Source organism: Corvus moneduloides, chromosome 13 (assembly GCF_009650955.1).
Source record: "Corvus moneduloides isolate bCorMon1 chromosome 13, bCorMon1.pri, whole genome shotgun sequence".
Classification (NCBI taxonomy): Eukaryota; Metazoa; Chordata; class Aves; order Passeriformes; family Corvidae; genus Corvus; species Corvus moneduloides.
The window spans coordinates 19313779-19328212 of NC_045488.1; the positions used below are offsets into that span (position 1 = coordinate 19313779).

Sequence of the window (14434 nt, forward strand, 5' to 3'; positions counted from 1 at the left end):
GGGTGCTGTGTGAGGGCACCTCGGAGCTGCAAACCAGTGAGCAAACACGGGATTTAGGGAAGCTGTGCCCTGGAGCAGGGATCTTGTGCCCCCTTTTCCTTGGCGCTGGAGCAGGCTGGGGTGGCCAGGGGGTGATTCTGGTGGGAGTAGAGGGGCTGGAACTGCCAGGCCTGGCCAGGGTGCCCCCTCCTCCCCCCCGAAGGGGAGTTTTGATTGCTGCATTTCCACCTGGGGGAATCCCTGCAGTGCTGGTGTTGGGAGCTCTGGAGGCCTGAGGATGAAAGGAACCACAAAGGACAAAATGCAGCCTGGAGAACTCTGCAGAGCTCCTGCTCTGACCGGGATCTTGGGAGAAGGGGAGAGGAAACAGGTGCTGGAAAGACCTTCTGAATTCCCCTTCCTGGGAGGCCTTTCTGCCCTTGCCTCATCAAGGGATTCTTGCAGCTCCCTCTGCACGTTCCTGTTCCATCCTCCCCAGTGATTCCTGGGGAAGAGCCTGCTCCTTCACTCCTGGCTGTCTCAAGAAACCTCTGCTGCAGCCTCACTCCTCCCTACCAGAAATGAATTAAATTGGACACTCTTTGAGCCCAGCTGCATCTTGGAGTGATCCAAGAAAATCCTCTCCTATTCTCCATTCTCCCGATGCCTTCGGTGTCTTCAGGCTCCAGAGGGAGACAGGGACTGGAATCGCAGCCAGAAAAAGAAACCTTCCAGAGCCCCTGTTCAGGTCACCCCTAAGACATCCCAGTTTTCAGTGCAGGAATATTTTTAGGTGCTTCTGCCCTTGCTTTGATTTTGTCTCTTAATGGGAAAGTGGAAGGTAACCAGGCCATGGTTTGGAGGTGTTACACATTTAAATTCACCTCTGCTTTTCAGTAGTAAAGAGCTTAGAAGGGCTGAAGGCCTCCTGTGTATCAGGAAATGACACTGAGTGCCCCTTAATAAGGGAAAAAACCCTCTTTTCGTGGCTGTGTAAACCCCAAACCACTCAGAAAGCTGCTGCTGGGAACTGGGAGCACTGGGAGCCCTGTGGTCACCCTGCCCCAAACCCCCTTTCTCCTGTGATTTGGTTTAAAGCTATCAAAATGCTGTTTCTTAGCATTCTTCTCATGTCAGGCATGCCTGAACGTCTATTTATTCTGCATTTTGTCTGGTAGCAGTTAATTTAAATTAGCCCTGCCTCCTTTTGCTCTTTGTGAGCTGTGTCCAGCCCGCTGGAGGATTTTTCCTGTTCCACGTGCAGGAGTTCAGGCCTCCCTTTGCCAGGGGCGTTCTGCTGGTGCCAGCCATGCAGCAGGGCTGAGCAGAGAGGGGCTTCTGCTGCCTGCGAGCTGAAATCCAAACCCTTCCCAACAAAACCTGCCTCACCCCGGGCTTTGGCTGTCACTGGAGCACAGGGAACAATCCTGGCTTGAAAAGCTTCCGGGGCAAAAGCCCCTAGAGCCGGGACTGCAGGGATTTGGGGACAGCAGGACGTGGTTTCCCAGTGGTTTGGAGAGAAAATGCGGGATTGGTGTCTGGGTGGGCAGCACTGCCCTGGAACACCAGTACTGCACAGAGCTCCCCGGGGGCTCCAGGAATAGCCCTGTCCCAGCAGAGCCCGGGGGGAGCAGAGGTGTTCGGGGCACTGCTGCTGTGCTGGGATTAGCCTGGGATCTGGGATCGCCCCTGGGATCTGGCCTCTCCTTCCAGCAATGTCACGGCGTCCTGCCCGCAGGAGAGCTCTGCCTCGCCCTGGGGTGGGAGTGGAGGTGTCCCAGAACGTGTTCCCTCTTCCCTTCCTTTTCCCTGCCCTGCCAGCAGCCTGGCACAAACTGGGCCAGCTGGGAGTGCTGTCCCTGTTTCCAGGCTCGGCTCAGGCCCTGGAAGCCAGCCCGTGGCTGAATCCCAGTGCTGCTTCTCCTCATGGGGGATATTCCCAGTTCTCGGTCCCCTCTGGCATTCCAGCAGCGCCAGGGCTGGGATTGTTTCCCTGTCACCGCTGGGCTCTCGTGTCTGTAGGCTGGAGAAGATCCCTCCTTGGCGTCCTCCAGGAAGCAAAAGCCACAGGAAGCTCTGGGCTCACCAGCTCCTGCTTTAAGAACATGCCAAGCCCAGCAGGGAAGTGGTGGCACCTTCCAGTAGGTCCCGAGACAAAATCCCCCTCTTGAGCCATCGCTCTTTGGAATAAACGTCACTTTGCTCTCTGAGCAGGGGACAGGGGTTGGAAGGACATGGGATCCTGGAGCAGCAGAGCACACCCAGCCCCAGAGCTGATTTATTTCCTGCTTGAAGACCTGCAGCCCAAAATCTCCCCTTGCTCCAGTGCAGGCACTGGGAGTGCAGGATCACCCACTCCTGGTGGGTGGGGAATGTTCTTCCCAGCTTCCTTCAGCTCCTGGCAGCTCCTTTTTGTACGAGACCGGGGGATTGCTAGGACCTGGTGCCTTCATTCAGTTCAGGTTTTAGAGTATTTTTGTGTCTGATGTGGAAGGATGCATTTTGGGTGTCAGTTTTCTTACAGAAACCCCTGGGTTTGTTCTCGGCCTGTTGTTACCTGTCACGGTTATGGTTGGCAGCATCTTGTAATTCATGAGTTGGATCTGGCTGAGCTGCATCCTTTAGTCAGGACGCCTGCAAAGCCCAGGGCTGTGCTGGGAATGCTGTTGGAATTTCCATGGGCACTTGGGCCTGTCCTGGTGTGCCTTTCCAGCAGGAGCCGGAGCCGTGGATTTTCTGCGGCTCAGAAGCTCATTTTGGTAATGTTGTTACTGTCCAGAGAGAATCTGAGGCACGGGATGCTTCCTGCAGTAAAAGCCCTTTGAAATAGGACAGTGTGAAGCACTTCAGCTTGCCAAGGATTTTCCCGAAGATTTGTGCTGTGATTTTGGGAAGAGCAGGCTCAGCTGCTGGCTGGTGGCAGGAGAGGTTTTGTTCCCTTTGAGCAGAGCTGTGAAATTCCTTTCATTATCTCGGCTTACAGCTGGAATCGCTCGCTCTCTGTATCTGCGTGCAGGGAATTTGCTGGTGGTGCAGGGGAGTCTTCTGCAGGAAATTCCAGTTTCCTGGAGCAGCCGGGCTGGCCTTTGATGGATTAACAGCTCAGAGCTGCCATCACACAGCGAGCCACGTGTGCCGTAATTAGGAGCTGGAGCTTTAAAGGTGGGCCCGGCAGCCAGGGCCATCTGCTGGGCCAGGGGTGAGCCCAGGCACTGCCCTGAGGCAGCCTGAGCTCGGGGAGGGTTTAGGGCAGCTCCGAGGGACACACAGGCAGACACACACAACACACAGACACAGGGGCACGGGGTTTGGGGCTGTGCTGAGGGACAGACAGACACACAGACACAGGAGCACAGGGTTTGGGGCAGCTCTGAGGGACACAGACAGACACACAGACACAGGAGCACAGGGTTTGGGGCAGCTCTGAGGGACACAGACAGACACACAGACACAGGAGCACAGGGTTTGGGGCAGCTCTGAGGGACACAGACAGACACACAGACACAGGAGCACAGGGTTTGGGGCAGCTCTGAGGGACACACCCAAGCACAGTTCTCCTTCTGTAACTTCCCCTCGGTGTGGGAAAGGCCAGCTCCAGGGTGCTGCAGAGCTTTTGTGTCCCGATGAGCCTGTTTGCACTTAGCAGCTGCTCTGTTGTCTCGCAGCCACTCCTGACATCACCGGGCACAAGAGGAGTGAGAACAAAAACGAGGGCCAGGAGGCCCTGATGTACTGCAAGTCCGTGGGCTTCCCCCACCCCGAGTGGGTCTGGCGCAAGAAGGTCAATGGGGTGTTTGAGGTAAGGAAGGGGGCTCAGGGTGTCTCTACCTGCCCAGACCCCCCAGAGAGGGAGGAAAGCAGCACCTTGGGGTTAGGGATGGGCTGTTGAAGGTGCTCTGTAACTTCTCAACGTGCAGTCCCTCCAGCGTGTGAGTGAAGGTGGATATTTTTTGGCAGCACTGAGGATGGATGAGTGTTACGTTGATATTTATATTATTGGTGTGTGAAAAAAATTGCTCACTGCATTGCTGGGCAAAGTTAAGAACTTGCCCTGAAAGCCATTTTCTGAATTCTGCTACAAACTGCAAGATCTGAGCTATGAAATATGATTGGAAACCACACTGGGTTATAAATTCCTCCAGGTTTTACTGCTTGAGCTCACAAGACTCACTATGAGGAGGTGGCAGTGATCCCTATGAGTGCTTGGGTGATCTGTTTGTTCCATGCAGCCAGTGATGGAGTGAGCAGGAAAATGTGACCAGCACTGGGAACAGCAGGGAGGAGCTGGGAATTTCTAACTCCTCCAGCCCAGCTGCAGAATTGGATGGATGGAGCCAAGATGTTAAACAAAGAACAGGGTGGGATGAGTGTTCCGTGCTGAGTGCGAGCTTCCTAAGGGGTGGTGCTGCAGGAGTGGCCGAGTGCTGGCAGCGATCGGGCCCCGCTGAGCGCAGGGTTCCCTTCGGGGTGTTCTGGTGGTGTTTGGAGAGCCAAACACCAGGCCTGGGCTCCTCCTGCAAATCCCTTGCAGTTCCCGTGACACAAAGGCCCCAGAACTTAAAGCTGTTGCCGTTTCCCACCCCTGTCCCTTTGCCAGGACATCAACAACTCCTCGGGCAGGTTCTTCATTTCCAACAAAGAGAACTACACCGAGCTGAGCATCACAAACCTGCAGATCAACGAGGACCCCGGCGAGTACCAGTGCAACGCCACCAACCAGGTGGGCTCCGTGTCGGTCACCACCATCCTGCGCGTGCGCAGCCACCTGGCCCCGCTGTGGCCCTTCCTGGGCATCCTGGCAGAGATCGTGATCCTGGTGGTCATCATCGTCATCTACGAGAAGCGGAAGCGGCCGGACGAAGTTCCCGACGGTAAGTGCGCCCAGCGCCGCCTGTGACGGAGCTCGGCCAGCAACGGGAAGCGCCCTGCTGGAGGAGCGAGGAAGGACCAGCAGCCCGCTCTGTCCCGCTCCACGCTCCTGCCTTCCTCCTCTCCTCCCTCTCCGGACATTAAGCGCAGAGGGTCCAAGGCGCAGCGCTGGATTTCAGGGGGGCTCAGACCGTGGGGTGGGAGGGGTTATGGATACCTTTCAAGCTTTGTTGCACGAGGGATGGAGTGCTCCCGTCTCTTTCCTGAGGAGTGCTGCCCCGAGGAGCGCAGGGCAGCACAGGGGCAGAGCTGGCAGCACCCTCCCCCCGTGGTGGCATTCGCTCCTCCCCGTGGCCTCGGGGTTGGACGTTGGGCAGGGGCTGTGAGGAACATGACACTCAAACTAAGGAATCGTTGCACTTCAAGGGGTTGGGGCTGCAAAGGTGCTGCAAAACTCAAATGTGTTCAGGGTTCAGAGACGGGGGGAGGGCTCTTATCTGCTGTGTAGCTGAATCTGTAGTTAAGGAATGCTCTGAAACTGTATCTAATTGTAGCCACTGATTAGGTTTTATAAAAATAGGGCTTATTATCAGGTTTGATGGTAGCAATAATTAGTTAATCTGTGTTTGGTACATACAAATAGTAGTAACTTTAATCTGTGAGCTTCTCCTGCACACCTTCCCCTGTGCACAGCTGGGGAAAGGGGCAGCGTGAGGCTGAGTATTTGCAAGATCCACGCTGAGAAACAGCCTTTAATGTGCTGCTAGCAGCTTACTCCAGTGTGTAGTGAGAAAACCTCTGCAAGGACTCCTTGGGAGAAGCAGCAGGAATGTCATGGTGCTGTAGGAACACGATGGATGCAGGTGGAGGGCAGCGTGCTGGAGTGACCTTCAGTGCCCTCCCGGGCTGGCCAGGCCTTTCCCAGTGGGAGCTGTTGCCAGGGCAGCTGGGTGTGGCTGTGGGGCTGCAGGGGATGGAAACAGAGGTGTGAAACAGTGATGTGTGTGTGGGCTGGGCACAGCCACCTTCACCAGCCTCACACGGGATCCAGAGTGAGGAGAGGAGCTCATGGAACACACAAGAAATGGAATAATGGGAGAAGGGGAGGCTTGGATCAGAACTGGCTGACGTAGTGCATCCCTAGAGGAAACCAGCTTTGGTTGTAAGCCTTGAGTAGCACTTACTAACTGCTTACAGAGCATGTGTGGGACTGTTCTTGGGGTGTAGCCCCCCAGTTGCACCGTAGTGCATGTTCTGTGCATCACTAACAGCTTCCAGTGGCTCCGGGGCTTGTCCTGCCCTCAGCGTGGCCTCAGGGACCTCCACCAGCCCGGAAAACTCGGAACAGCCAATTTCCATGTTCTCTTGCACATACCCACCTCCATGTCAGTGATTGCAGTTCCCTGCATTCAGAATTTTCATTGCGTGAAGTTGCACAAGGACCAGAACAAGGTCCTGGTAATTTGATACCCAAATATTCCCTGCAAGCAGCCCCAAACGGACTGAATCCAGCAGGAATTGGCTTTGGCGTGACCAGCTCGCAGCACAGCCCCCGTGGTGGTGCAGGGGAGCTCACATTGGAGGTGAAGAGTTCACTGCCTCTTTCCAAGGCAGGAGTTTTCCAGGCTGGTCTGGTCGCTCCTTAGGTACCCGAGGGATCCAGGCTCATCATCCCCCCGGAGCTGTCCAGGATGATGAGCCAAGGAGCTGAGGTTACTCAGTGCTCGCTGGGGCTGCTGTTCTGAGGGCAGAGCCCTGGAGAGTGACACGACGCACCTCCGTGGTGGTCAGACGTTCTCCCTGTCCTCTTTCCTGGAGGAAGAATCCATGCTGAGTATGACAGTCCGTACCTGTGGATGAGGTTTGCCTGGCTGACGGACGCAATCGGCATCACGCCGCCTTGGGTCCCACATTCCTTGGATAGTTGTGCATTTTCCGTACTGGCATCGAAGCTTTCCGTGCTGCCATCCGTGGTGGGGAACACCCCGGGAGCTGGGCCCTTGCAAATGCACACGTGAGAAATCACCAGGCGCCTGCTGATTCCCACGTGTGGACGTTTGACTGGGGTTATCCTGAATTTTATTATTTTCAAGACATGGTTACGAAATGCCAAAGTTAATGCTGGAATGCAGTGGCGTGCTCAGCGTTTGGAATTGCAGCTCCCTGCTTCCAAAATCACACCTCCGCCTCCGCTGCCGCAGTGAGCGGGGCAGGAACATCAGGGAGCTGTGGCTGAGCCGGCAGGCTGAGGCCAAACACCACAGCACTCGTTATCCACAGCATCTGGCACCAGCTGGGATCTCTCCGCTGGCTTTTCCAATCCTGGTGTCGGTGGGACGTGCTCAGCTCTAGGGATCGTGCTCATGGCAGAGCTCCACATGAGATGGTGCTACAGCAACCGCTGAGCTGTTCCTGCCCTTCCTCCTGGGATGGGAATGTTCTCTTTGGACCTCTCCTCATTTAGACACTGAGATTGCTTCATCATCCCCACCATCAGCCCATCCTCGCAGGGCGGAGTAACTCTGGAATGCCCTTCCTGAGTGCCCAGGTTTCTGTGATGTGTGGCAGCCCCGGTCCCGCAGTGGAAGGTTTGAGGATGGATGGCCCCTGTGGATGTGTGCCCAGGGATCGTTACCCTTTGGCTCGGCACGCCCTCCTGCTGCGGGATGGCGCTGGCTGCAGATCCCTGTCAAGATCCCAGTCCCGAGGGTTGGGCTGTAGGTGTTGGACGTGTGGTGTCCCCCCTCTGCAGCACCTCAGGGTGCCACACATCCACCTCAGGGTGTCTGCCACCCTCCCTCAGGAATCCTCTGATGTCCTGGCCAACGTCTGGCCTGCTGAGAGGAACGCACGGATAACTGCAAACGTGGCCACTTCCTGTGCTCAGGAAAATCAAAGGCTTTTGGAGCAGGAGGAGCTGTTAATGAGCTGCCCAAGCACGCCTTGGCTCCCGACTGGGGCAGTGCAGGATGAGCTGCTGGTTTGGGGTCCTGCTGGGAGCTGCAGGTGCCCACACAGAGCTCTCACCTCGTGCTGTGCTCAGGTGGTACTTGAGGGCTGGCTCAGGTGAACCTACACAAATGTCAGTGTTTGGGGTGTGCTGGGTCAGCCCCTGGGGTGAGACCAGTCTGGTGCTGAGCTCAAGTGCCCAGTTAGTCCTGGGGGATGCAGCTGGTGGGACAGAAACATTCTCTGGGTGAGAGGATGCTCAGGTGTCTGGGATTTTTTTCCCCGGCGCTTGGGAACTCTGCCTGGCCAGCCCAAAGAAACAATTGAACGAATTCCCTTTCCCTCCAATCTCCATGTTCTGCAGGCTTCAAATGCCCTGGCTCAGCGTGCTCATGGCTCCATCCCTGGGAGGCTGGGGAGGGTGATGGACTCCTGGGTACACTTGGAGCAGTTCTGTGCTCCAAAACACTTCCCAGTGTGAAGCTGTTCCCTCTGTTGGAAGCACTGCCCATGCTGGAAGAGCAGGGACACTCCTTTAACTTTGGCATTTCCTGACTGCAGGGCTGGGTTGTGCATGGACCTCGCTTTGTGTGTCCAGTGAGCTGCTTGGTGTGCCTCGGGCCAGGGCTGCTCAGGAGCTCCTTCGCTGATGTTTCCTCCTTCTCAGAACTCTGATTTGGGAGTTAATTCTTTTCCCTGCTGCTGGAGAGCAGGAACAGGAACGTTGCACCTGTGAAATCCCTGTTTCCACCAAAACAGTGGCATCGGGGGGTGCCTGGCACAGGGTTTGCTGCGGTGCCTGTGGATGAGGGGTTCTCCCAGCACATCCAAATCCCATGCTGGAAGGAGGAAGGGAGGGCAGATGGCGCTGGAATTCCTGCATCCCTTCAGAATGTGAGTTCTGACTTGCTTTACGCCTGGTAAGGCAGCATCCAGCTTGCCTCCCGTTCCCAGGGAGTGGCCAGGGGCTGGCAGATCCAGAGGGGGCTGGCCACGTGCAGCTTCCGTGGCTTTGGGGACGAGAGCTGCATGAGCGTGGCATGCCCTGGCACGTGGCTGCATGCCCGGCGGGGGGCGGGTCCAGCAGGGAATGCCGGGGTGCTCCCCTGGACAAGGAGAGAAGGGAATGGCTTTGTTCCTCTGTGGTAGAGCTCGAGCTGCTTGGTTTCCATAAACAGAGTGATCAGCCAGCACCACCTGAGTGTAGCGTAGCACAGGTTCCTAAAGGGAGTGGGGTTTCTGCTGTTGTTGGATCAGAGAGTCTAAAATCAGCACAGCCCCTGATGTAAAGGGTGTTTTCTGGGGTAAGTAGAAAGTAAAAACCCCTTGGCTCCATTCCCCGTAGGACTGGGAGCGGTTTTTACTTGTGCATCCATAGTGACGATCTCGAGTCCGAAGCCGTGAGGTGACTGGGTTATAACGTGTCGCTTTTCATTCTTCCCCTCTCATTCCTCAGCCTAATCCAAAGACTTCCCTTAAATGTGTTTCTTCTCCTGGCTCTGCAGAAGCTCCATCCAAATCCCCACATTCTTTCTAACCCTCTTTTGCTTTTTTCTTGACTTTCCCTGTTCCTGCTATTACTGTAAGTAATTGAAAGAAACAAACTATTTTAACTGCAACCGTTTGCCTTTTGTAACAAGTGATCTTGGTGGGGTTTTTTTTCCCTTTTATGCACATCTTTCTCTCCCACACTTCGAATTCATCAGGGTGAGCAGATTGTAAGGCAGGTACATAGTGAGGCCATAGCCACCAGCTGTTCCCAGTGGGAATGGATCATGACACAGGACCCCGAGCTGCCACAGGCTCTGGCTGCTCCTTCAGAGCATTTGAGCTGCCCCAGGCCAGGCTGGATGGGGCTTGGAGCACCCTGGGACAGTGGGAGGTGTCCCTGCCCATGGCAGGGGTGGCACTGGATGGGCTTTAAGGTCCCTTCCAACCCAAACCAGTCTGGGACCGATTCTTTGCAGGTTTTAAAGCATGAGCCAAGATGTAGAATCCCTTCAGAAGCAAAAATTGGAATCTTAGTGCTGGAAGAACCAGCTAGTGTTTCATTTTTAACTTCCACCAGTCACAAGATGCTTCCCAGGATTAATTTGATATTAAAAATAAACCCTGTAGCTTTCCAAAGGCGGTGAAAGAAACTGAGTGACATCTAAAATGCCTTGTAAATTAAGGCTGAAAGTGGGGGGGGGGCACAAAACACATTCCCATACAAGTGGAGGAGCTAAGGGAGATCTAGTTGTCATCATCTTCCAATTTTAATTCCCAGATATTTTTGCCTGCAGGGATTGATTACATGTGTTAAAGACAAGCAGCACTTCTCCCCCTTTGGTTCAGAAATGTGTGCTTTTGGGACCCCATGGAGCAGGTCATTCCATCCCCGCAGGAAAGGCTTGGCTGTGGGGGTTATTCCTGTGTTCTGTGACCAGGGGGGTTTTGGAGCCTGCAGATGCCCAGTCCCAGCGGAGACCCTGCAGGAGGAGGGGCTCGGTGTGGTCAGTGGCCGCTCCCGGCAGCGTGTGGGGAGCGCTGGGAGGACCTTCCTGTGCCGTAGGTGGTACTGACTGTTCCAGAGCAGGGCTGTGGCATAAAACTTTGGGTTATATTGATCTTGTCGGTTACTATGACTTCTTTTTTTTTTTCCCCCCTTCAATTGCATCATACCCTTAAAAAATGGTGGTAAGTGAGAGCTCTGCATGCTTTGGAGTTTGTTTAACCTCCGCTTCAGTCTATACAACGCACAAGTCATAACGTTAACACTCTTGAAAACTTCCTCATTCACGTTCACAACTAATTTGGATTTCAGTTTGCTGTTTTGAACCTTTTCTTTAGTCTGATTTTGTACTGGTTTTTCTGTTGTTCTGTTGCCCCTGGTTTCGCTGAGGGTTCGGTCTGTGTCTGTACTGTACTGGGGATGCTTTTCCAGCACTTAACGGCTGGCTGGGAATTTCCCTCGGTCTTTTTATCTCTGTTTTAGGTTAGAGGTGGGACAGGGAGGAGTGGTGGGGATCCACCATCTAGTTAAAGTATTCCAGTAGGCTTTTTTGTGGGATCTTTGTGAGGAATCACCGATGGCAGCCGTTCTAAATGTGAAGCTTCTTTTTTTTTTTTTGGAAAACACAAACCTGCTGATCTGAAATGGGCATTTAAATCTTTGAGCAGAGAAGGGAAAATGGTTATTTTGTAGTGAGCGTCCACGGTGCAGTTCAATATTGCTGAAGTCCAGCCAAACAAACTCCCAAAGCTGTCGATGGTGCTTGTTGGAGCCGAGCTGGGTCTCAGAGGCAGCGCTGGTGTTGGGGGGCCAGGGCTTGCTGTCCCTCACAGGCTCGTCCCGCCCGGAGCGCGGAGCTCGGCTGCTCTCGGATCCTTGATTCCCAAAGATGTTTGTGGAAGGAAGCTGTAGATTCCTCTGCTGTGCTTTGTGTTTGAGTACCTGATGTGTCTCTGTATATCTCACTGTATATACAACAGCACATTGATGTCTGGCTGTCCTTCCTAGTCCCAGTTCTCTGTACCGTGTCCGATAGTTACTGTTGCTGGTACTGGAATTCTGTGGACACCGGTGTGTCGCTAGTCTGTTATTTTGGCTGTAAAGCTCTTGGTTTGTGGTTAGTTCTTTATTTTTGAAGTATTTTTTGTTCTGGTCACTGTCTGTGCTAGCGGTGGCTTTGCCTCTCCGTTGCCTCGAAGGCCCAGGTGGAGTAATGTCCCCTCTCCCTGACATTACTCCTGGCGTGTGCTCATGCGGATGCCTACACTGTAAGACTGTAATTTCCATAACTGCTTCATGTGCACTAAGCACCCTTGTGGAATCCTGCTGAGAGTTTCTCAAAGACTTCCCTGAAAAATCCCTCCGGCACGAGGTGGGAATGGCAACTGTCAAGTGCCCAAACCAGCAGGGCTTGAATTGGTCCCCCCAAAATCCATCTGTGGGAGCATTAGGTTCCTGGATTGATTCTTGTACTGTTGTGTAAATGCATTTCTGTCTTCTGTACTGCAGCATGGGAGAAAACACAGTGTTTGAGAATTCCAAAAAAAGTCCAATTGGTCATGAGAGAGTTAATATGAAACATTCCTCATTGGCAGATTTGCTCCCCCCAGTTCTTAAATGAGTTTTGCCCAGGGCCACGGGCAGGACAGTGCTGTCAGGCCTCTGCAGCTGAAGTGTGTCTGGAGGTGTCCCAGCACCCTGACTCCTCCTGGTGACATCGGATGCCGCTGCCCAAGGACCATGGTTGGGGCTGGAATTGAGTGTTCCCCTTCAGCCTCCTCCTAACATGGTCCCTTCTAATTAAACCTTTAGAAAAATGGGGAATGCAGAGGTTGTGTCGTCCGTGGGGGAAGATGAGTGTGGGGTATGTACCCTCTGGGGTGTATCCCAGGAGTTACCCATCAGCAGTGGAAAAATGACTTAAAAATTACAATACATATTAAAAAAAAGTCAATGCAAGCAAACATCCAGCAGGATTTTACAACTGAACCGTTGGTTTGTCTCCTCATCTATTTTTTATGAGATTGAACCACTGGAACTTGGGGACAAGATGAGTCTTGACCATGTTGCACCAATCTGTCCGCTACAGTTGCAGTCCTTCATGACCAGCATTCCAAGTGTTAACTAAACCCATTGAAGCAACATACCTGCCATTAAACCCGAATCCAGAGCAGTAACTCCATGATCCTTGCACTCCCGACTGGAATGGCCTTTGATGCTGTAGATAGATGAGTTTGCTGCTCGCACTGCGGCCCCCTGCAAACACTGACTCTCTTTTTCTTTCCTTCCCTTGTCTCTCCCTCGGTGCATCGGGACGCTTGCTGCAGATGATGAACCAGCTGGGCCAATGTAAGTGTGGTTTAAGGAAAAAAGTACTGTTTGGGTTAATCTGGGGGGTTGTGGGAGGTGAGAAATCATAGGATTGATATTGCATGTGACATTACAGATGGTGTTGGACCCTCTGGTGTGTTTCGTATAGCACTGGAGGCAAGAAAAGCAACATCCTGCTAGAAAACAAATACTGTGCTAAAATACAAAGTCTAAAATGGTGTTGTCTTCAGCCAGTTAAAGGGAGGGAGCATGCAATGCTGTTTAACCAAGTACAAATAATGTCCATTTTTCCCGTACCTGGGGCTTGATTTTCAGTGCACTTCTCTCTCGTGTCCCTTTCTGCAGGAAAACCAATTCTACAAACAATCACAAAGACAAAAACTTACGCCAGAGAAACACAAATTAAAAATGCTCATCATGTAAGTATTGCCTGCGCCGGGCCGGGAGCGGGCAGGCCCAGCCCTCCTGCCCGGAGTGCTGGGGGCGCGGCAGCAAACGCGTTCCCTGGATTCAAACATTGCCGCTGCGCCGAGGCCGCGCCGGCCTTCTGGGGGGGACCAAAGCATTGATTGCCTCGAACAGGCGGGTGGTTTAAGGACCTGCTTGCTAAAAACTAGACAAAGCTGCTGAGCCCTCCTGATTCCCTGTAAAAGGTGGAGCTGGGGCTGTCGGGAGCCGTGGGGATTGCAGGCTGTGGCGGCTCGCGCTGTTCACCATTGACTAGCACCTCTTTCTCGTTTCTTTTTTAGAGCTTTAAGTTTCTGAGAGACTGATGGCAATATGACCTGCTAAATTTAAGGGTTGGAACTCTTGGTTCTAGAACTCCAGTTCTGTCTGATTTCTTTTTTTTCTTTCCTTTCCAAGTGAGCAACAATATGACTGTCTAACGCATGCCTTATTTAGCCTCTCCTGCAAGGATGACCTAGCCAGATGAATTTTAATAATGCTTCCGTGTAGAAGGTGTAAACTCTTTTGGGCTTGATGTGCTGTGAATGTTGCTTTTTTTTTCTCCTTTCCTCTCTTTACACGAGCAGTAGCCAGGCGGGTTCACGCATGCGCTGTTTTTTACTTCCTGTAGCTGTTAAATTCGGCACCGCTCAAACCGCACCGCTGCCATCTAGTGAGACTTCTTTTGTAAAGTACAGCAAAACTTAAAGATATATACAGTATATATTTATATTTGGGGGAGGGGAAACCAGAAGTCGTTGTGGTTCATTTCGAAGCTGCTGATATTCATTCCTTACTGTATGGCTGGAAGGAGGGAGCGATGCCGGGCCGGCGCTCGCAGCAGGGACATTGACATTTCCTTAAGGGCTTTAACCACGGAGCGCGGGGTGTCCTGTCGGGCGTCAGGGCTGGGTGGTGCCAGGGGCTGCTGGTGGTGGTGGGATGCAGTTGGAAACAAAAACAGACCTTCAGTTTATAAATATATATATATGATTGCTTTTTAAGTGATTTTTTTTTTTTTTTTTGTTAACTCATGTAAATTCTCAAATCCTTTTGCACTGATGTGTTCGACATATTCTTGTACATTCAATTCAGGCAAACTTTTATAATTTTCTTTTTTTTTTTTTTTGTTTAAATGATGAAGTGTTACAGCATGGTGATATTCTATGCAACTAGTTATTCCTCTTTAGTTTGACACTGTAATTTCTCATGATTTAAAGATTGTAGAAATAGACCTACCAGGGTTCTCATGATGTGCGTAACTGTAGCTGCATGAACTCGTGTTCTGTGTATTTGTTGAAGTGCAATGATGTATAAAAAGTGGGTTCACCTGTTTTTAAAAATAAAACACTGACAAAAACCGCT

The 14434-nt window shown here is 52.6% G+C and overlaps 1 protein-coding gene across 4 annotated transcripts in view; it reads left to right on the forward strand.

Moving 5' to 3' along the window:
* NPTN (neuroplastin) overlaps window positions 1–14433 on the forward strand; it is a 42891-nt gene extending 28458 nt beyond the window's left edge. The window contains exons 5-9 of one of the 4 annotated variants that reach the window (XM_032123300.1): window positions 3645–3778; window positions 4577–4850; window positions 12619–12640; window positions 12968–13041; window positions 13372–14433. In XM_032123300.1, coding sequence (XP_031979191.1) covers window positions 3645–3778; window positions 4577–4850; window positions 12619–12640; window positions 12968–13028 — 491 coding nt within the window. In that variant the 3' untranslated portion in view covers window positions 13029–13041; window positions 13372–14433. Of the gene's footprint in view, window positions 1–3644; window positions 3779–4576; window positions 4851–12618; window positions 12641–12967; window positions 13343–13371 lie in introns of those variants that run through there. The other 3 variants (XM_032123303.1, XM_032123301.1, XM_032123304.1) reach the window with 3 other exon arrangements.
* The last annotated feature ends 1 nt before the right edge of the window (window position 14434 follows it).